The 21,528-nt window shown below is 40.7% G+C and overlaps 1 protein-coding gene across 6 annotated transcripts in view; it reads right to left on the bottom strand.

Annotated features, from left to right (window-relative positions):
- Positions 1 to 19,727: 19,727 nt before the first annotated feature.
- Positions 19,728 to 21,528, bottom strand: part of mcoln2 (mucolipin TRP cation channel 2) — a 70,711-nt gene continuing 68,910 nt past the window's right edge. For all 6 annotated transcript variants that reach the window (XM_014215625.2, XM_045687261.1, XM_045687260.1 and 3 more), the window contains one exon: positions 19,728 to 20,496. In XM_014215625.2, coding sequence (XP_014071100.1) covers positions 20,460 to 20,496 — 37 coding nt within the window. In that variant the 3' untranslated portion in view covers positions 19,728 to 20,459. The remainder of the gene's footprint in view (positions 20,497 to 21,528) is intronic.

Raw genomic sequence — 21,528 nt, 5'->3', positions numbered from 1 at the left:
TCATTGCCAACATTACATGGCATTCGTCATAATAGTCGGACTCATCTTATTCAGTCATAAAAATCCCCCTATGAATCACACACTTTGTCAGACAGTCATCTGACCAATAACTTTGAGATACTCTGGCAACATAAGATCCCATTTTGAGTGAATGTATAGCAGATATAAAATATCCATAATGCATTATTTACACATTCACAAGCATTTCATGAACGTGTTATAACATGTCCCAAACGCATTAAAAGTTAATGAGATATATCCATAGTATATCTATAGCACAATCATGTCATGCATTAAAATAGTTCCTATTTTGATATCTTAATAAATGCATTATTTCAATGACAGTGTGGTGTCATCATTATGGCTGTTCTCAAAAGTGTGCTTCTGCCATACCAGTGTTAGTGAATATGCCAAAAGGCCAAACCATGTTTTGAAAATAATGCTGATACTGTATATAGCTGGCCAGTAACAGCCCCATTTCCCCCATTGGACAGTATAGGCCTGTCCCTTACCTCCTTCTCACTAAGGTCAATGGTGCATGAAGATCCCCACAGGGTTGAATCCTTTCTACATTTTCCAGATCAAAACATGTAGTTGAGGATCATGTTATAACTCATTAACAGCCCTCCTCTACATCACAATTAAGTTGATCATACTGGTCTGTAATGTACACATGAAATGTATATGCATAAAATCTATGCAGTCAAAGTAAAGTAATCTATTTTCCCATTCAAAAAGCATTAATAGCTAAGCACTTCATGGCAATTAACTCTGCAGTTTGCAACTATTATCTATAACACCAACATTAAAGGTCAATGTTTTAATTCTATGCAGTCAATGTAATGTAATTTCTATTTTCCCATTCATAAAACACTTATAAAGTATTTATAAACATGCCTCACTTATCAAAAAGAACACAATACAGAATTTAAAGGAGATATGAACATTTTATTTCAATTTTCCAGATATAGCTAGGACATAAAACAATTGCTGAGGAAATCGCCGAAGAATCTAACTATTGACATTTTTGAGTTGGACTTTTCTTGACTAGATTTAACAAAGATTCATATTCAAAACATTCAAATTAAATTCCTAATTTCAGACTTACAGATATAACTATTTGAGTGAGTAAAACATACTAAGACAGGGTGGTAAAGCTATCTTTTCCGCCATATTGACTAATGAAGGCAATGTCAATATGTTTTCCAACTCGGTCAATAAACATTACAAAATTGACTTAATAGTGTCACGTTCTCTAAGATAGCAGGAAAGGGGTAAATCAGGCGCAGGAGACTGAGGTCCGTTGAACAAAATGTTTAATACCGTCAAGGGCAAAACACAGCGACAAGGCATGGTGCACAGAAGAAAAGGGAGGAGGAAAAATGCTCCAAACTCCAAAATAGACGGGGCGCAGCCCGGCAACCCTAATGCCTATACAAATACGTAGCGGAATCTAATAATCATAAATCCTGTTTTCTAAAGTAACGTCACACGAAACAATCCCGCACAAATCTCAAACAAAAACAGCCAAACTAAATACCCCCCACTAATGACAAACAAGGAACAGGTGCAAACTAAAACAGACATAACCAACAGACACTGAAACATGGATTGGTGGCAGCTAGTAGGCCGGTGACAACGACCGCCGAGCGCTGCCCGACCGGGGAGAGGCGTCACCTTCTGTGGACGTTGTGACAGGTAGCTCTCTCACTATTTTAAGACTTAGGTACACTATTGGTCAAAAGTTTTAGAACACCTACTCATTCAAGGAATTTTCTTTAGTTTTACTATTTTCTACATTGTAGAATAATAATGAAGACATAAAAACTATGAAATAACACATATGGAATCATGTAGTAACCAAAAAAGTATTCAACAAATCAAAATATATTTTATACTTGAGATTCTTCAAAAAGCCACCTGTAACGGTTGTCGTCGGATTGAGACCAAAACGCAGCGGGTATATGTGTACTCATCTTCTTTTATTACGGAAAGAAGGAAAAAACCAAAATAAACACGTACACCAAAAGAAACACAACGACGAATAAACAGTCCTGTAAGGCCATCAGCTATACATGGAACAATCTCCCACCAACACTAAACCAAACACATACCCATATATAGGACTCTCAATCAGAGGCAATGAGAAAACACCTGCCTCCAATTGAGAGTCCAACCCCAATAAACAAAACATAGAAATACAAAAGACTAGACAGAACATAGAAATACACTAACATAGAACAGTACTCAAAACCCCGGAAACAATAAATCAAACACCCTACTAAATAAACCACCACCCCGAACCACATAAAACAAATACCCTCTGCCACGTCCTGACCAAACTACAATAACAAATAACCCTTATACTGGTCAGGACGTGACACCACCCTTTGCCTTAATGACAGCTTTGCACACTCTTGGCATTCTCTCAACAAGCTTCACCTGGTATGCCTTTCCAACAGCCTTGAAAGAATTCCCACATATGCTGAGCACTTGTTGGCTGCTTTTCCCTTAGTCTGCGGGCCAACTCATCCCAAACCATCTCAATTTAGTTGAAGTCGGGGGATTGTGAAGGCCAGGTGTGAAGGCCAGCACTCCCCTTCTTGGTAAAATAGCCCTTACATTGCCTGGAGGTGTGTTTTGGATCATTGTCCTGTTGAAAAACAAATTATAGTCCCACTAAGCGCAAACCAGATGGGATTGCGTATCGCTGCAGAATGCTGTGGTAGCCATGCTGGTTAAGTGTGCCTTGAATTCTAAATAAATCACAGACAGCGGCACCAGCAAAGCACCCCCACAGTGGGAAATACACATGCAGAGATCATCTGTTCATCCACACCCTGTCACAAAGACATTGCGGTTGGAACCAAAAATCGCAAATTTGGACTCATCCAAAGGACAACTTTCCACAGGTCTAATGTCCATTACCTGTGTTTCTTGGCCCAAGCAAGTCTCTTCTTCTTATTGGTGTCCTTTAGTAGTGGTTTCTTTGCAGCAATTCGACCATGAAGGCCTGATTCACACATTCTCCTCTGAACAGTTGATGTTGAGATGCGTCTGTTACTTGAACTTTGTATTTATTGATACAGAAATTATATGTCAGGCGAAAATCAGAAGAAAATCCGACCAGACTTTTTTTTCTTCAACTCCCAGGCACTTATTATGGAAGCCTATTGCTTCTATATATGTCCGTCACCCAAATTGCAATTCCTATGGCTTCCACTAGATGTCAACAGCCTTTATTCAAGGTTTCAGGTTCTTTTTTGAAAAACGAACAGGTATTTGGAGTTTTTGTAATAGGACCACCTGAACTAAATCAGTCTTTTGGTGTGCAAGGGAGAAGGCGCGCGCTTACAGATGTTCCTTTCCTATTGAACATAGTACTTTCCGTGTGAAATATTACAGTTTATTTACATTTTAGACTACCTGAGGATTAAATAGAAATGTTGTTTCACTTGTTTGGACGAAGTTTACCGGTAGCTTTTTGGACTCCTTTGTCAGCATGTTGAAAGAGTGGATTACTGAAATCAATGGCGCCAACTAAACAGACTTTTTGGGATATAAAGAAGGATTTCATTGAACAAAATGACCATTCATGTTGTAGCTGGGACCCTTGGGATTGCAAACAGAGGAAGATCTTCAAAGGTAAGTGATTTATCTAATCGCTATTTGTGATTTTGTGAAGCATGTGCTGGTTTAAAAACATGTAGATGAGGGGCGCTGTCCTCAGATAATTGCATGGTATGCTTTCACCATAAAGCCTTTTTGAAATCCAACAACACAGTTGAATTAACAAGAAGTTAACCTTTTAAATGATATAAAACACTTGTATGTTCATGAATGTTTAATATTACGAATATTTATTTAAATTGCGCGCCCCGCAATTTCACTGGATGTTGTCGACAGGTGTCCCGCTAGCGGAACACCTAACCCTATTAAGGAAAGAAATACCACAAATTAACTTTAGCATCACACCTGTTAATTGAAATGCATTCTATGTGACTACCTCATGAAGCTGGTTGAGAGAATGCCAAGAGTGTGCAAAGCTGTCATCAAAGCAAAGGGGGGCTATTTGAATCATCTCAAGTATAAAATATATTTTGATTTGTTTAACCCTTTAGTTACTACATGATTCCATATGTGTTATTTCACAGTTTTGAGGTCTTCACTATTATTCTGCAATGTAGAAAATAGTAAAACATTTAGAAAAATCCTTGAATGAGTAGGTGTTTTAAAACTTTTGACCGGTAGTATACATTGTATTTTTTGCACATTACCAAACTTTAACAACAAGAAAAATGAATAGACAGAATCATCACAACTTTCTTTCCATTTTGTTAGGATGAAACAGTCAGAGGTCACCAAGCACAACACAGCTTCAGCGTGTAAATCAGCTAGAAAGATGTGTCGGCATTGAGTAATTGTCTCTGGCTCCCTCCCAGTTAGAGGGAGTGATGAGCTCTACAGCAGAGTCTCACAACTCAATCGCTGGTTGAAAACTGTTTTCTGCCCCTCCCAAAAAATAGAATTTGTAGATAATTGGCCCTCTTTCTGGGACTCACCCACAAACAGGACTGAGCATGGCCTGTTGAGGAGTGACGCACTCCATCCTAGCTGGAGGGGTGCTCTCATCTTATCTACGAACATAGACAGGGCTCTAACTCCCCTAGCTCCACAATAAGATAGCCAGCCTGCCAGCTTAGTGGAATCTGCCACTAGCACAGTCAGTGTAGTCAGCTCTGCTATCCTCATTGAGACCGTGTCACATAACATTTATGACATTCAATTTACAGAAAAAAAACACGTTTTTGTCTTTTGAGCTTCTAGTCATGAAATCTATGCAGCCTACTCAATCACTTTTTATAGCTACTGTTTACAGGCCTCCTGGGCCATATACAGCGTTCCTCCCTGAGTTCCTTAATTCCTATCGGACCTTGTAGTCATGGCAGATAATATTCTAATTTTTGGTGACTTTAATATTCACATGGAAAAGTCCATAGACCCACTCCAAAAGGCTTTCGGAGCTATCATCGACTCAGGGGGTTTTGTCCAACATGTCTCCGGACCTACTCACTGCCAGAGTCATACTCTGGACCTAGTTGTGTCCCTTGGAATAAATGTTGTGGATCTTAATGTTTTTCCTCATAATCCTGGACTATCAGACCACCGTTTTATTACAACAAATAATCCGTTCAGACTCCATCCAAGGATCATCAAAAGTCGTGCTATAAATTCTCGGACAACCCAAAGATTCCTAGATGCCCTTCCAGACTCCCTCCGCCTACCCTGGGACGTCAGAGTACGAAAATCAGTTAACCAACTAACTGAGGAACTCAATTTAACCTTGCACAATACCCTAGATGCAGTCGCACCCCTAAAAACAAAAAACATTTGTCATAAGAAACTAGCTCCCTGGTATACAGAAAATACCAGATCTCTGAAGCAAGCTTCCAGAAAATTTGAACGAAAATGGTGCTACACCAAACTGGAAGTCTTCCGGCTAGCTTGAAAAGACAGTAGCGTGCAGTATCGAAGATCCCTCACTGCTGCCCGATCATCCTATTTTTCCAACTTAATTGAGGAAAATAAGAACAATCCAAAATGTGTTTTTGATACTGTTGCAAAGCTAACTGAAAAGCAGCATTCCCCAAGAGAGGATGGCTTTTACTTCAACAGTGATAAATTCATGATCTTCTTTGAGGAAAAGATCATGATCATTAGAAATCAATTATGGACTCCTCTTTAAATCGGCATATTCCTCCAAAGCTCAGTTGTCCTGAGTCTGCACAACTCTGCCAGGACCTAGGATCAAGGGAGACACTCAAGTATTTTAGTACTATATCTCTTGACCATACTGGACCTTATTCCAACGAAGCTACTAAAGAAGCTGCTTCCTGTGCTTGTCCCTCCTAGGTTGAACATAATAAACGGCTCTCTATCCACCGGATGTATACCAAATGCACAAAAAATGGCAGTAATAAAGCCTCTCTTGAAAAAGCCAAACCTTGAAGCAGAAAATATAAAAAACAATCGGCCTATATCAAATCTCCCATTCCTCTCAACAGAATTTGAAAAAGCTGTTGTGTAGCAACTCACTGCCTTCCTGTAAACAAACATTGTATACGAAACACTTCAGTCTGGTTTTAGACCCCATCATAGCACTGAGAATGCATTTGTGAGAATGCATTTGTGAAATTACCTTTTAATGGCGTCAGACCGAGGCTCTGCATCTGTCCTCGTGCTCCTAGACCTTAGTGCTGCTTTTGATACCATCGATCACCACATTCTTTTGGAGAAATTGGAAACCCAAATTGGTCTACACGGACAAGTTCTGGCCTGGTTAACTTTATCTGTCAGAACGATATTAGTTTGTCTCTGTGGATTGTTTGCCTCTGACAGATCAACTGTACATTTTGGTGTTCCTCAAGGCTCCATTTTAGGACCACTATTGTTTTCACTATATATTTTACATCTTCATGATGTCATTCGGAAACATAATGTTAACTTTCACTGCTATGCTGATGACACACAGCTGTACATTTCGATGACCCACGGCGAAGCCCCAAAATTGCCCTCCTTGGAAGCCTGTGTTTCAGGCATAAGGAAGTGGATGGCGACAAATGTTCTACTTTCTACTATGTAGGTATCAGTATTTTGTCTCCCCCATACCCCAACTTCTTATCTTGCCAAATTAAGGAGTTTTGTTTACACACCTCCTTGACAGTATATAAGAAACAAAAGATCTTCTGTTGAATCTGACAATTAGTCGTCTCAAATAAAACTGTAAAGGACCTCGACGTTACCCTGGACCCTGATCTCTCTTTTGACGAAAATATCAAGACTGTTTCAAGGACAGCTTTTTTCCATCTACGTAACATTGCAAAAATCTGAAACTTTGTCCAAAAATGATGCAGAAAAATGTATCCATGCTTTTGTCACTTCTAGGTTAGACTACTGCAATGCTCTAAAGTCGTGGCCAAAAGTGTTAAGAATGACACAAATATTAATTTTCACAAAGTTTGCTGCCTCAGTGTCTTTAGATAGTTTTGTCAGATGTTACTATGGAATACTGAAGTATAATTATAAGCATTTCATAAGTGTCAAAGGCTTTTATTGACAAGTACATGAAGTTGATGCAAAGAGTCAATATTTGCAGTGTTGACCCTTCTTTTTCAAGACCTCTGCAATCCGCCCTGGCATGCTGTCAATTAACTTCTGGGCCACATCCTGACTGATGGCAGCCCATTCTTGCATAATCAATGCTTGGAGTTTGTCAGAATTTGTGGGTTTTTGTTTTCCCACCCGCTTCTTAAGGATTGACCACAAGTTCTCAATGGGATTAAGGTCTGGGGAGTTTCCTGGCCATGGACCCAAAATATCGATGTTTTATTCTCCGAGACACTTTGTTATCACTTTTGCCTTATGGCAATGTACTCCATCATGCTAGAAAACGCATTGTTCGTCACCAAACTGTTCCTGGATGGTTGGGAGAAGTTGCTCTCGGAGGATGTGTTGGTACCATTCTTTATTCATGGCTGTGTTCTTAGGCAAAATTGTGAGTGAGCCCACTCCCTTGGCTGAGAAGCAACCCCACACATGAATGGTCTCAGCATGCTTTACTGTTGGCATGACACAGGACTGATGGTAGCGCTCACCTTGTCTTCTCCGGACAAGCTTTTTTCCGGATGCCCCAAACAATCGGAAAGCGGATTCATAAGACAAAATGACTTTACCCCAGTCCTCAGCAGTCCAATCCCTGTACCCTTTGCAGAATATCAATCTGTCCCTGATGTTTTTCCTGGAGAGAAGTGGCTTCTTTTCCTGCCCTTCTTGACACCAGGCCATCCTCCAGAAGTCTTCACCTCACTGTGCGTGCAGATGCACTCACACCTGCCTGCTGCCATTCCTGAGCAAGCTCTGTACTTGTGGTGCCCCGATCCCGCAGCTTAATCTACTTTAGGAGACGGTCCTGGCGCTTGCTGGACTTTCTTGGGCGCTCTGAAGACTTCTTCACAACAATTGAACCGCTCTCCTTGAAGTTCTTGATGATCCGATAAATGGTTGATTTAGGTGCAATCTTACTGGCAGCAATATCCTTGCCTGTGAAACTCTTTTTGTGCAAAGCAATGATGACGGCACGTGTTTCCTTGCAGGTAACCATGGATGACAGAGGGAGAACAATGATTCCCGGTCCCGTGTGGCTCAGTTGGTAGAGCATGGTGTTTGCAACGCCAGGGTTGTGGGTTCGTTTCCCACAGGGGACCAGTACAGAGAAAAAAATGTATGAAATGTATGCATTCACTACTGTAAGTCACTCTGGATAAGAGCGTCTGCTAAATGACTAAAATGTAAATGAGTGTAACGCCCTGGCCATAGAGAGGGTTTTTTTGTTCTTTATTTTGGTTAGGCCAGGGTGTTACATTGGGTGGGCGTTCTATGTTCCTTTTTCTATGTTTTTGTATTTCTTTGTTTTGGGCCGTGTGTGGATCCCAATCAGGCACAGCTGAAGTTCGTTGTTGCTGATTGGGAGTCACACATAAGGAGCATGTTTTTCCTTTGGGTTTTGTGGGTAATTGTTTCTGTTCAGTGTGTTACCTGTCAGTACTGTTTGGCTGTCGGTTTTCCAGTTTTTTTGTATAGTGTTCTTTCGTCAATTAAACGTCTATGATGAACACTAACTCCGCTGCACCTTGGTCTTCTTCCGATGACAGCCGTTACAATGAGTCCAAGCACCACCCTCCTTTTGAAGCTTCCAGTCTGTTATTCGAACTCAATCAGCATGACAGAGTGATCTCCAGCCTTGTCTTCGTCAATTACTCACACCTGTGTTAACGAGAGAATCACTGACATGATGTCAGCTGGTCCTTTTGTGGCTGAATTGAGGTGGAAATGTTTTTTGGGGATTCAGTTCCTTTGCATGGCAAAGAGGGACTTTGCAATTAGTTGCAATTCATCTAATCACTCTTCATAACATTCTGGACTATATGCAAATTGCCACCATACAAACTGAGGCAGCAGACTTTGTGAAAATTAATATTTGTGTCATTCTCAAAACTTTTGGCCACGACTGTACAAAATAGTAGGTGTGAGTAGGTGTGTCCAAACTTTTGACTGGTACTCTATGTAGCCTGTTGATATAAGTCATTGTTTTCACAGTCCAACCATTGTTAAGCTACTTTGTTGATAAAAAAACACTGTATTTAAATACTTGGATGGCTCACAACTTCCTCCAGCTAAATCAAGTCAAGACTAAGGCACTTATTATTGGAGCCAAGCACAGAGAGAGAATCTGGCCGCACATTTTAATTCGCGGCCAATAAAGATGTAATAAACACCCTTTAAAAAACATTGTTGTAATTTTTAATTCTGAACTCAATTTCGAATCACACATTAAGAATGTGACCGAAATAGCTTTTTACCACCTGAGGAACATTGTCAAGGTACAGTTGAAGTTGGAAGTTTACATACACCTCCACCAAATACATTTAAACTCAATTTTTCACAATTCCTGACATTTAATCCTAGTAAAATTCCCTGTCTTAGGTCAGTTAGGATCAGCAATTTATTTTTAGAATTTGAAATGTCAGAATAATAGCAGAGAGAATGATTTATTTCAGCTTTTATTTCTTTCATCACATTCCCAGTGGGTCAGAAATTCACATACACTCAATTAGCATTTGGTAGCATTGCCTTTAAATTGTTTGGGTCAAACGTTTCGGGTAGCCTTCCCAAAATAAGTTGGGTGAATTTTGGCCCATTCCTCCTGACAGAGCTGGTGTAACTGAGTCAGGTTTGTAGGCCTCCTTGCTCGCACACACTTTTTCAGTTCTGCCAACACATTTTCTATAGGACTGAGGTCAGGGCTTTGTGAAGGCCACTCCAGTACCTTGACTTTGTTGTCCTTAAACCATATTGCCACAACTTTTGAAGTATGCTTGGGGTCATTGTCCATTTGGAAGACCAATTTGCGACATTTATATTTTAGTCATTTAGCAGACACTTTTATCCAGAGCGACTTACAGTATTGAATGCATACATTTCATACATTTTTTCTCTCCGTACTGGTCCCCCGTGGGAATCGAACCCACAACCCTGGCGTTGCAATCACCATGCTCTGCCAACTGAGCCACACGGGACCGACCAAGCTTTAACTTCCTGACTGATGTCTTGAGATGTTGCTTCAATATATCCACTTATTTTCCGGCCTCATGATGCCATCTATTTTGTGAAGTGCACCAGTCCCTCATGCAGCAAAGCACATCCACAACATGATGCTGCCACCCCCATGCTTCATGGTTGGGATGGTGTTCTTCGGCTTGCAAGCCTCCCCCTTTTTCCTCCAAACATAACAATGGTCATTATGGCCAAACAGTTCTATTTTCGTTTCATCAGACCAGAGGACATTTCTCCAAATAGTACAATCTTTGTCCCCATGTGCAGTTGCAAACCGTAGTCTGGCTTTTTTTAATGGTGGTTTTGGAGCAGTGGCTTCTTCCTTGCTGAACGGCCTTTCAGGTTATGTAGATATAGGACTCGTTTTACTGTGGATATAGATACATTTGTACCTGTTTCCTCCAGCATCTTCACAAGGTTCTTTGCTGATGTTCTGGGATTGATTTGCACTTTTCGCACCAAAGTACTTTCATCTCTAGGAGACAGAACGCGTCTCCTTCCTGAGCGGTATGACGGCTGCGTGGTCCCATGATGTTTATACTTGCGTACTATTGTTTGTAGAGATGAACGTGGTACCTTCAGGCATTTAGAAATTGCTCCCAAGGATGAACCAGACTTGTGGAGGTCTTCAAGGTCTTTTTTTCCCCATGATGCCAAGCAAAGAGGCACTGAGTTTGAAGGTAGGCCTTGAAATACATCCACAGATACACCTCCAATTGACTCAAATTATGTCAATTAGCCTATCAGAAGCTTCTAAAGCCATGACATCATTTTCTGGAATTTTCCAAGCTGTTTAAAGGCACAGTCTACTTAGTGTACAGTGAGGGAAAAAAGTATTTGATCCCTGCTGATTTTGTACGTTTGCCAACTGACAAAGAAATTATCGGTTTATAATTTTAATGGTAGGTTTATTTGAACAGTGAGAGACAGAATAAACACAAAAAAATCCTGAAAAACGCATGTCAAAAATGTTATAAATTGATTTGCATTTTAATGAGGGAAATAAGTATTTGACCCCCTTTTCAATCAGAAAGATTTCTGGCTCCCAGGTGTCTTTTATACAGGTAACGAGCTGAGATTAGGAGCACACTCTTACAGGGAGTGCTCCTAATCTCAGTTTGTTACCTGTATAAAAGACTCCTGTCCACAGAAGCAATCAATCAGATTCCAAACTCTCCACCATGGCCAAGACCAAAGAGCTCTCCAAGGATGTCAGGGACAAGATTGTAGACCTACACAAGGCTGGAATGGGCTACAAGACCATCGCCAAGCAGCTTGGTGAGAAGGTGACAACAGTTGGTGTGATTATTCGCAAATGGAAGAAACACAAAAGAACTGTCAATCTCCCTCGGTCTGGGGCTCCATGCAAGATCTCACCTTGTGGAGTTGCAATGATCATGAGAACGGTGAGGAATCAGCCCAGAACTACACAGGAGGATCTTGTCAATGATCTCAAGGCAGCTGGGACCATAGTCACCAAGAAAACAACTGGTAACATACTACGCCGTGAAGGACTGAAATCCTGCAGCGCCCGCAAGGTCCCCCTGCTCAAGAAAGCACATATACATGCCCGTCTAAAGTTTGCCAATGAACATCTGAATGATGCGTTGTGTTGTGTGTTGTGGTCAGATAAGACCAAAATGGAGCTCTTTGGCATCAACTCAACTCGCCATGTTTGGAGGACGAGGAATGCTGCCTATGACCCCAAGAACACCATCCCCACGTCAAACATGGAGGTGGAAACATTATGCTTTGGGGGTGTTTTTCTGCTAAGGGGACAGGACAACTTCACCGCATCAAAGGGACGATGGACAGGGCCATGTACCGTCAAATCTTGGGTGAGAACCTCCTTCCGTCAGCCACGGTATTGAAAATGGGTCGTGGATGAGTATTCCAGCATGACAATGACCCAAAACACACAGCCAAGGCAAAAAAGGAGTGGCTCAAGAAGAAGCACATTAAGGTCCTGGAGTGGCCTAGCCAGTCTCCAGACCTTAATTCCATAGAAAATCTGTGGAGGGAGCTGAAGGTTCGAGTTGCCAAACGTCAGCCTCGAAACCTTAATGACTTGGAGAAGATCTGCAAAGAGGAGTGGGACAAAATCCCTCCTGAGATGTGTGCAAACCTGGTGGCCAACTACAAGAAACATCTGACCTCTGTGATTGCCAACAAGGGTTTTGCCACAAAGTACTAAGTCATGTTTTGCAGAGGGGTCAAATACTTATTTCCCTCATTAAAATGCAAATCATTTTATAACATTTTTGACATCCATTTTTCTGGATTTTTTGGTTGTTATTCTGTCTCTCACTGTTCAAATAAACCTACCATTAAAATTACAGACTGATCATTTCTTTGTCAGTGGGCAAACGTACAAAATCAGCAGGGGATCAAATACTTTTTTCCCTCACTGTACCATAGGCCCAGTTTTTCAGAAGTGATCTATTTCAGCTATCGGATAGGATTAAATTAATGATTTGCCCATTCTATTTCTATGCATTTAATCCTATCCAATAGGCTATGCGAAATCCAGATAGATAACTTTAGATAAAATTGGGCCCTGAGGATTTAACTCTGTAGGGATCTTCATGCACCATTGACCTCAGTGAGAAGGAGAAGAAGAAAAAGAAGAATGTAAAGTCAAGGTGCCTATACCGGCCAATGGGGAAATAGGGCTAGCACAGGCTATATATCAGCATAAGTTTCAAAACTTGGTTTGGCCTTTTGGCATATTCAGTAACAGTGGCGATTTTAACATGAAAATATTGGTGCGGCAAACTCAACAAAGCTGATGACATGCAACAAAACAAGTTCAACTGGCTACACATTGAATGCACTAATAACCAATCCCCAAAATTAGTTTTGAGCCACACACACACACATGTTATATCATTTGGGTTATCAGTTTATGGCTACTGTACTTCCCATATCTTTAGCTCTTATTGCATGGAAGACCACGGTAGTCGAGCATACTTTTAGAGTAAACTAGCTAGCTAGTAATCGGTCTGCAATATTGCGATATTGCCTGCGTGGGTCTGCCTGTCTGTTAAAAAGGGGCCCGTTAACAACATGCAACTTTTAAAACATTATTCTCTCGCATACATCAAATATAACTAACCCTTCTTCTACATGTGGTTCCATGGGTATTACAGTCAGCCATCAAACATCAACAATAAGACAGGTGGCCTATGCACCTCATTTTGCATTCAAAATGCCAGGCTTTTGAGCAGTTATTTAAATAACATTGGCTATTCACTGCAGTTTACAGCCTTAGGCTAGAATTTTGTACTCACTTGAACACAATAATAGCATTCTTCATTAAATTGTGTTGTTGTAGCCTTGGTAGGATACATTTCTTGTCCCTAAAAAAACCAGAAACAATAGGGTAGCTGTTCAAGCTGGTACCGGGGGACTGGGGGGGAGCACACTCAGTGTAGGCTACCTATGATTTCGTTGTCTGATTAAACTCTTTTTTTCCCTTTCATTGTGTAAATTGACTTGATATATTCACTGCAGTATTAAGCCTAACATTGAGTTTATGAATCTTGGGCTAATATGCACACGCTTCAAACTTAGGCTATAGGCTACATCTCGAGCCTGTCTGTCTTTGTTCGGTTGCAAAATTATGCACCTGGCCTCTCTGCTGCCACAGGTATTCTCCTTAAATCTTGTAGTCTCAGAAAAAGCCAGACTACAAAAGCTTGTTGGACACTTATACTGAACAAAAATAATAAATGCAACATGTAAAGTGTTTGTCCCATGTTTCATGAGCTGAAATTAAAGATCCCAGAAATGTTCCATATGCACAAAAAGCTAATTTCTCTCAAATGTTGTGCAGACATTTGTTTACATCCCTGTTAGTGAGCATTTCTCCTTTCCCAAGATAACTCATCCACCTGACAGGTGTGGCATATCAAGAAGCTGATTAAACAGCATGATCATTACACAGGTGCACCTTGTGTTGGGGACAATAAAAGTCCATTAAAATGTGCAGTTTTCACAATGCCACAGATGTCTCAAGTTTAGGGAACATGCAATCGTCATGCTGGCTGCATGAATCTAATCTCTCTACCATAAGTTGTTTTAGAGAATTTGGCAGTAAGTCCTACCGGCCTTACAACCGCAGACTACGTGTGACCATGCTAGCCCTTGACTAGGGCTGTGGCGGTAATTACATTTTCTCAGCAAGTGTTTGTCAAGCGGTCTCACGTTAATTTACTGTAAATGAACATAAAAACATTTCGCATCTCATGGCTTCCACGCATAGCCTACAAGCCACTGATGCAGACCTTCTGAACTTTTACATTTTATAAAGTCTAATAAATCCATGTAATATAGCTTACACCATCACAATAAATACATTATTTATTTTAGGCAGGTCTAAAGAAAAATGATATGAAGAAAATGTAGTCTCTTTCAGAAGAACGGAATAGCACACCGAGTTGCCCTTATGTTAGGTCCTGATCTCACTATGCCATATAGCTGTGGTCTACATTAGCAGAAAATATTTGCTTAGGATTCCGTGGCAGTATTTTATATTATTTTATAGTATGAAGAATACAATTGAACAGCTTAATAAAATAGAAAGGATATTTTCTCCAAACGATTTGAGGGAGTGCGCACATGCAACTATTCTGTGTTGAGCGGTTAACAAAAGAAACAGGCCGTCCTATATGCTTAGAGTAATTTATGTAACTTAAGTTGCGATACAAATGTTGGGTTATATGTTTCGATTTTTAATACCTTCTAAGGCTGCATGATGCGACTAATGATTATTTGAAAAAAGTTGCATGAAAGGCTTGAGCTCTGCTTTGTTTTTTGTGCAGGCTATACACACTTCAGTCGCTCATTCAACATTTGATACTGTCACGCTTGTCGTCGGTTAAAGAGGACCAAAACGCAGCAGGTATGTGAATGCTCATCTCGACGTTTTAATAAGTACCAAATGTACACCAAAATAACAAACAGGAATACGATCGACAAAAACAGTCTGGCAAAGCATAAGGCTAAACGCAGAACAATCTCCCACAAATAACAAACACACCCTAATATATGGGACTCTCAATCAAAGGCAGATAGACAACACCTGCCTTCAACTGAGAGTCCCAACCCCAATTAACCAAACATAGAAACAGACATACTAGACTAAACATAGAATACATGAAATCCAAACAGTGCCCAAATACCCCGGAATACTTAAACCAAATGCCCCTTCAACAAACACACCACCCCGATACTGGCCAGGACGTGACAGATACATTGAATTTCCTGGTTGTATGGCCGTAATGCCCCCCCAAAAATCCATGCCTTTTGCGGCCATTGTGCCCTTGGGCTGAATAAAATAATTATAATTCCCTTCTTCCGGCTGCATGCCGAAGCACCTGTCACTCACATGGCTTTCCATCACATGATCGAGTCTTTCATCCTGGAATCGAGCCAGGGTCTGTAGTGACACCTCTAGCACCGAGATGCAGTGTCTTAGACTGATGCACCACTCGGGAGCCCAAATGACCATCAGCAGCATCAGAGCTTAGAGAAGCCTAATTACCATGACTAAACGATCGCTTGGAATTTGACTGCCATCATAGATCATGACCACTGGCGGTAATACAGTTACCTAAACAGCCCTACTCAGGACCTCCACATCCGGCTTTTTTTTACCTGCCGGATCTTTTGAGAAAAGCCACCTGGACAGCTGATGAAACTGTGGGTTTGCACAACAGAAGCATTTCTGCACAAACTCCCAGAAGCCGTGTTAGGGAAGCACATCTGCATGCTTGTCATCCTTACCAGAGTTTGACCTGACTGCAGTTCGGCTTCGTAACCGACTTCAGTGGGCTCACCTTCGATGGCCACTGGCACGCCGGAGAAGTGTGCTCTTTATGTATGAATCCCAGTTTCAACTGTACCGGGCAGATGGCAGACAGCGTGTATGGCTTTGTGTGGGCGAGTGGTTTGCTGATGTCAACGTTGTGAACAGAGTGCCCCATGGTGGTGGTTGGGTCATGGTATGGGCAGGTATAAGCTACGGACCACAAACACAATTGCATTTTATCAATGTCAATTTGAATACACAGAGATACCGTGACTAGATCCAGAGGCCCATTGTCGTGCCATTCATCCACCGCCATCACCTCATGTTCCAGCATGATAATGCACTGCCCCTTGTCGTAAGGATTTGTAGACAATTTCTGGAAGCTGAAAATGTCCCAGTCCCCTCCAATATCCAGAAACTTTTAACAGCCATTCAGCAGCCTGATCAACTATGTGAAGGTGATGTGTCGCACTGCATGAGGCAAATGGTGGAAACACTAGATACTTACTGGTTTTCTGATCCACGCCCTACCTTTTAAGGTGTCTGTGACCAACAGATACATATGTATTTCCAGTCATGTGAAATCCATATATTAGGGCCTGATGAATTTATTTCAAATCTTTGAAATTGTTGCATGTTGCATTTATATTTTTGTTCAGTATACATCACAGAAGACTGAAATATAACAAAACGGTTTGACATAGAAATAATTTTCAACAGGTAAAAAACTTTTTTATTAATTCTGAAATTCTGAAACATTAACATTCCACCCATGAGGCCACAAGTGATCGATCTGGTAATTTGAGGTCAGGAAAGAGTTTTTAATCAGCAGTGTGCAGTGGGATGCGTTGATCAGTCGATTGACTGGTCTAGGACTGCAGAACGATAAACTTTCCTTTAGTGTGGATGCTCAAAACATTTTGTACTTATGTAGCCTATAGTTTATCATTATATTTATTGTTATAGGCTTGGTGGATGGTCCTTAACTCTGCCACAACACAACTAACGTAAGTCTAGCTATGTAACATTAGTGAACTTGAATTAAAGAAATATAAAATTACACTTACACTTGTTTACTTGAATTTTAAACTCTATAAATTGATTCTTTCAAATCATTTACTCTGGCAAGTTTTGCCACCAGTGTACTGCAGTAGGGAAATAAAGCGGAAGTCGAATCCATCACTTCTGTTGTTTGGCTGTGCCTATAGCAACATTCAAAAATGAGGTGGATAGTATATTATAGCTAGCCTACTTAAAAACATGATCCACCACCAACCACTTGACTTGAATCGTCTTTTCCAGCATGCTTCATTTTAATGGATGGACATTTTAAGTTTAGGTGGCTAATGAGCATCGATACGTTCTCTCTACATGTCCTTCATAACATTAAGCGTGGTAAACCTAGTTATGAAGTTATCCCAATCAAAGTTACCGTGCATAAGAGGTTGACTTATCTGTGGCCAATGACAATGACCCTTCTTGGGAGGCCACTTCTACCACAGATAGAACAATGAGCCAGATATTTTACCGGATGTATAAATGTGTAGCATCCGGTTAGTGTTTCCACTCACTACCAAATATGGTGATGAGAGGAAGCCCAGTTGGCAGCAGTGAAGATGGATTTCTGCTAATTTTCTCATCGATGAAACATTTGATCGCCATACAGTTTTTGTTTCCAAAACTATAATCTGTAACAAAACAGTGTGGACTGTATTTGCCAAAGTTTCCAAAAATTACGTTGTTTAGAAGGCGTGCAAGTGGCAAATTGAATTATTGTACACATGCACTTCAGAATTGTATTAGTCACATGCGACGTATACAATAGGTGTAGACCTTACAGTGAAATATTTACTTACAAGCCCCTAACCAACAATGTAGTTTAAAAAATATGAATAAGAAATAAAAGTAACAAGTAGTTAAGAGCAGCAGTAAAATAACACCGAGACTATTTACAGAGGGTACTGGTACAGAGCCAATGTGCATGGTAGGGGGGTTAATGCAAATAGTCTGGGTAGCCATTTGATTGGATGTTCAGGAGTCTTATGGCTTGGGGGTAGAAGCTGTTTAGAGGCCTCTTGGACCTAGACTTGGCGCTCCGGTACCACTTGCCGTGCAGTAGCAGAGAGAACAGTATCACTAGGGTGGCTGGAGTTTGACAATGTTTAAGGCCTTCCTCTGACACCACTTGGTATAGAGGTCCTGGATGGCAGGAAGCTTGGCCCCAGTGATGTACTGGGCTGTACACACTACCCTCTCTAGTTCCTTTGCGGTCGGAGGCCGAACAGTTGCCATACCAGGCATTGATGCAACCAGTCAGGATTCTCTCGATGGTGCAGCTGTTGAACCTTTTGAGGATGTGAGGATCCATGCCAAATTGTTTCAGTCTCCTGAGGGGGAATAGATTTTGTCGTGCCCTCTTCACGACTGTCTTAGTGTGTTTGGACCATGTTAGTTTGTTGGTGATGTGGCCAACAAGGAACTTGAAGCGCTCAACCCGCTCCACTACAGCCCCGTCGATGAGAATGGGGGGCGTGCTCGGTCCGCCTTTTCCTGTAGTCCACAATCAACTCCTTTGTCTTGAACACGTTGAGGGAGAGGTTGTTGTCTTGGCACCACACGGAAATGTGAAAATAAATGCTAGAACGCATCAATACAATCTCACTAGCTCATGCTTGGCTCTGCCCACCTCCTTGCTTGTTCTACCCACTATAATTAATTTGCTCCCCTTGGAAACGACAAGCTCTGGTCTCTGTTTGCTTCTACTGTAAATCAATGGAGCACTGAAGATGGGCTTTTGCTGGCGACGTAGTCTCACTATGAGTGACAGCACCCTGAGCCAAACACACTAATTTCTTTGTCTGCCTCTCCACCACAGAAAGCAGAGGCTGAAACAGCTGCATTTTGGAGCTACCTTACTCAACGGAAATGTACCAAAACAATGGGAATGCAACCACATATGCTATATTAGATCAAGCATTTAAAATAGATACAATTTAATTGTTTGCTAACTGATATTTCATGTCACAACAATATATCCTCAACAGAATTGCAGGCAAATCTCTTGGAGATTTTTGGGGGGTTCCCGTGACTCATCGCTACTATTCACAGACACTTTTGATTACAGCCATGACACTACACTGTTATTGTAATGATGCTTTTATTAAGAAGACTAAATACTGTATGCCATTTCATTATCCTTTAATGCAGTTGGGACCTGTTACAACACATTCATGAAATACTTAGCCATAACGCATTTATTACACAGCTATGTAGTCAAAGTAAATGACCAAATAATGCATGTAACAGAATAATACATGCCACTTCATCATTGTCTCGTATTCTGTCACGCACTCAAGGTTCAGTTTCTGCAAAAAAAATGTACCCTGCTGTCTTAAACCTGGGAAAGGCGGATTCACATTTTCTTGTCTTTATGATACAGGAAAGACATGCATGCCTGTGTGTAGAGGCAGTTCATCTTTCAATAATATTGACGTTGCAGCTTACAGGTGTCATGATCTCTTTATTCCAAAGTTGAATTACTTAGTCAAAAATCAACAACGAAGATATAGGCTACTGTATGTACATAGCATGAATGGATTATGCAATTTACCATCTTCCTTTTGCAAGTGACTGCATTACCTTTTCTATTTACTGAGAATGAATGGTGGCCTTAGACACAATGGTATTACCAAAACAGTAGCCTATATGGACAAAATAATTGACAAATGATAAAGACAAATTATTCTTAGTAGTGCATTTACAGATTTATTTTGAACATACAAATCTATGACACACCGAAAAATAAATTACATGTGTTTCACATTGATGTTGCATACATACGAAGGGCATCAGAATCACATAGTAATCAGGCTCTCCCTGTGCTTGCCTGAAATTACTTTTTGGTCCTGTAAACCTCTGAAGAATGTCCCTGTGAAAATGCCTCATGAGCTTAGTTCAACAGTCATACACCATTAGAACCCAAAATATAAGCTTGTTTTTTTTACACCAATGTTTGTAAACAAAGTAAAACACTGTATAGCATCAAAACATAGTTAACTATATCATGATGGTTAGTCCTTGCGTACATAGCTCCGTCTATGAATTTGAGAGTGGGTACATTTCTCCAGGCCCATTCCTCAGAGGTGGAGTGGCGACTTATTGTTTCAATTAATGATTCAAGCTTATCAATATTTTCCTTCCCTTTGCTAATACAGAGCCACTGGCTCTGAGCCAGCAGATATCGTACATGGCTTTTAGTTTAAATGTTTAAAAGGCAATATAAAGAACTTTATTTGGCACTTATATTCCACATTTGCTCCCCTGTGGAAAATATCCAAACTCTTCCTATAAAAACCTGCATGGTCCCAAATATTATTGAACTGTATTTCCAGGATTCTTTCCTGTATTTCAGACGTCCGGGTTCCCAATTTCCAGAATAATCCTCTTCCCCCAACATTCCCAGGTGTGGCTGCTGTCAGCTGATGAGTATGATGTCATCATTGCTTGGAGCCCTGAAACAGAACTATCCAGTCATAATCCCAAACAAAAAAAGTTGACGGTCATTCCAGCAAATCTTTTACTAGCTTCAATCACCATTAGGGAAAACCACATTCATTTTACATGTGAACACGTAAAGTAGGCTACCCTTACATGTACAATGTTTTATAATTATCGACTTTGTCTCATTGAACAGTGTTTCCCTTACCAAAAATGCTTGACATGAGGGGAGCTCAAACCCATGGTTAATGAGCACTGTCATTTGAGGCAACTGCTTTAGCTAAGTTTGCCAACAGGAAAAAATGATGTTGATGGTACATCATGACAGCTATATGACAAGTCCATATGGCTTTTTACAATGTACAATAAAGTTGTTGCATTGACCTCTTTTCTGTAAAAGCACTTGGATGTGTGCAAAACAGATGAGTAAAAGTGTAGGATTTTGACATATGAGAAAGCGTGCCTTTTGAATTGTGTCTAACATTAGTAGCCTAGTCAAGGATGTCATCATCATCATCATCATCATCATGCAATTTTGGCACTCTATACTTGAGACAGACCAAGAGGAACAAAAGTAAACCTTGAATTTTGAGGGTAAATATCCCTCTGGTGGCCAAGGACCTATTTTAAGAAATGCCATTTGTTGGTGGATATAAAGTTTAAGATCTTTGATAAGCTGATGCAGTTTGTTGTTACAGGAAATAATCATTGTCAGCTGGTGAGGTTAGCATAGGGCTAGCATGTGGCAGGTTATCAGATGGGACCAACTACAATGTAGGTCCAGGTTAAACTTAAACTTTTTCTAATGTTCACAAGTATGGACCCTAGGTTGCCTGGTAAAACTTAAAGATTTGTGTTTGCATTCCAAATGCCACACTATTCCATTTGTAGTGCTATGTAGGGAATAGCGTGGCACTATGTAGGGAATAACGTGGCATTTGGATGTAGTCCCTGAAAGTTAGAATGTAGAACATTTTGAAAAGGCTTATGTTTCTTGTTAATAGAATGTAAAGGAAACACCGAAGTAGCTGCCATTCATTGGCAAT

This window comes from Salmo salar, chromosome ssa10 (assembly GCF_905237065.1).
Source record: "Salmo salar chromosome ssa10, Ssal_v3.1, whole genome shotgun sequence".
In the NCBI taxonomy this organism is placed as follows: Eukaryota; Metazoa; Chordata; class Actinopteri; order Salmoniformes; family Salmonidae; genus Salmo; species Salmo salar.
This window is presented reverse-complemented; position numbering and strand designations above follow the sequence as displayed.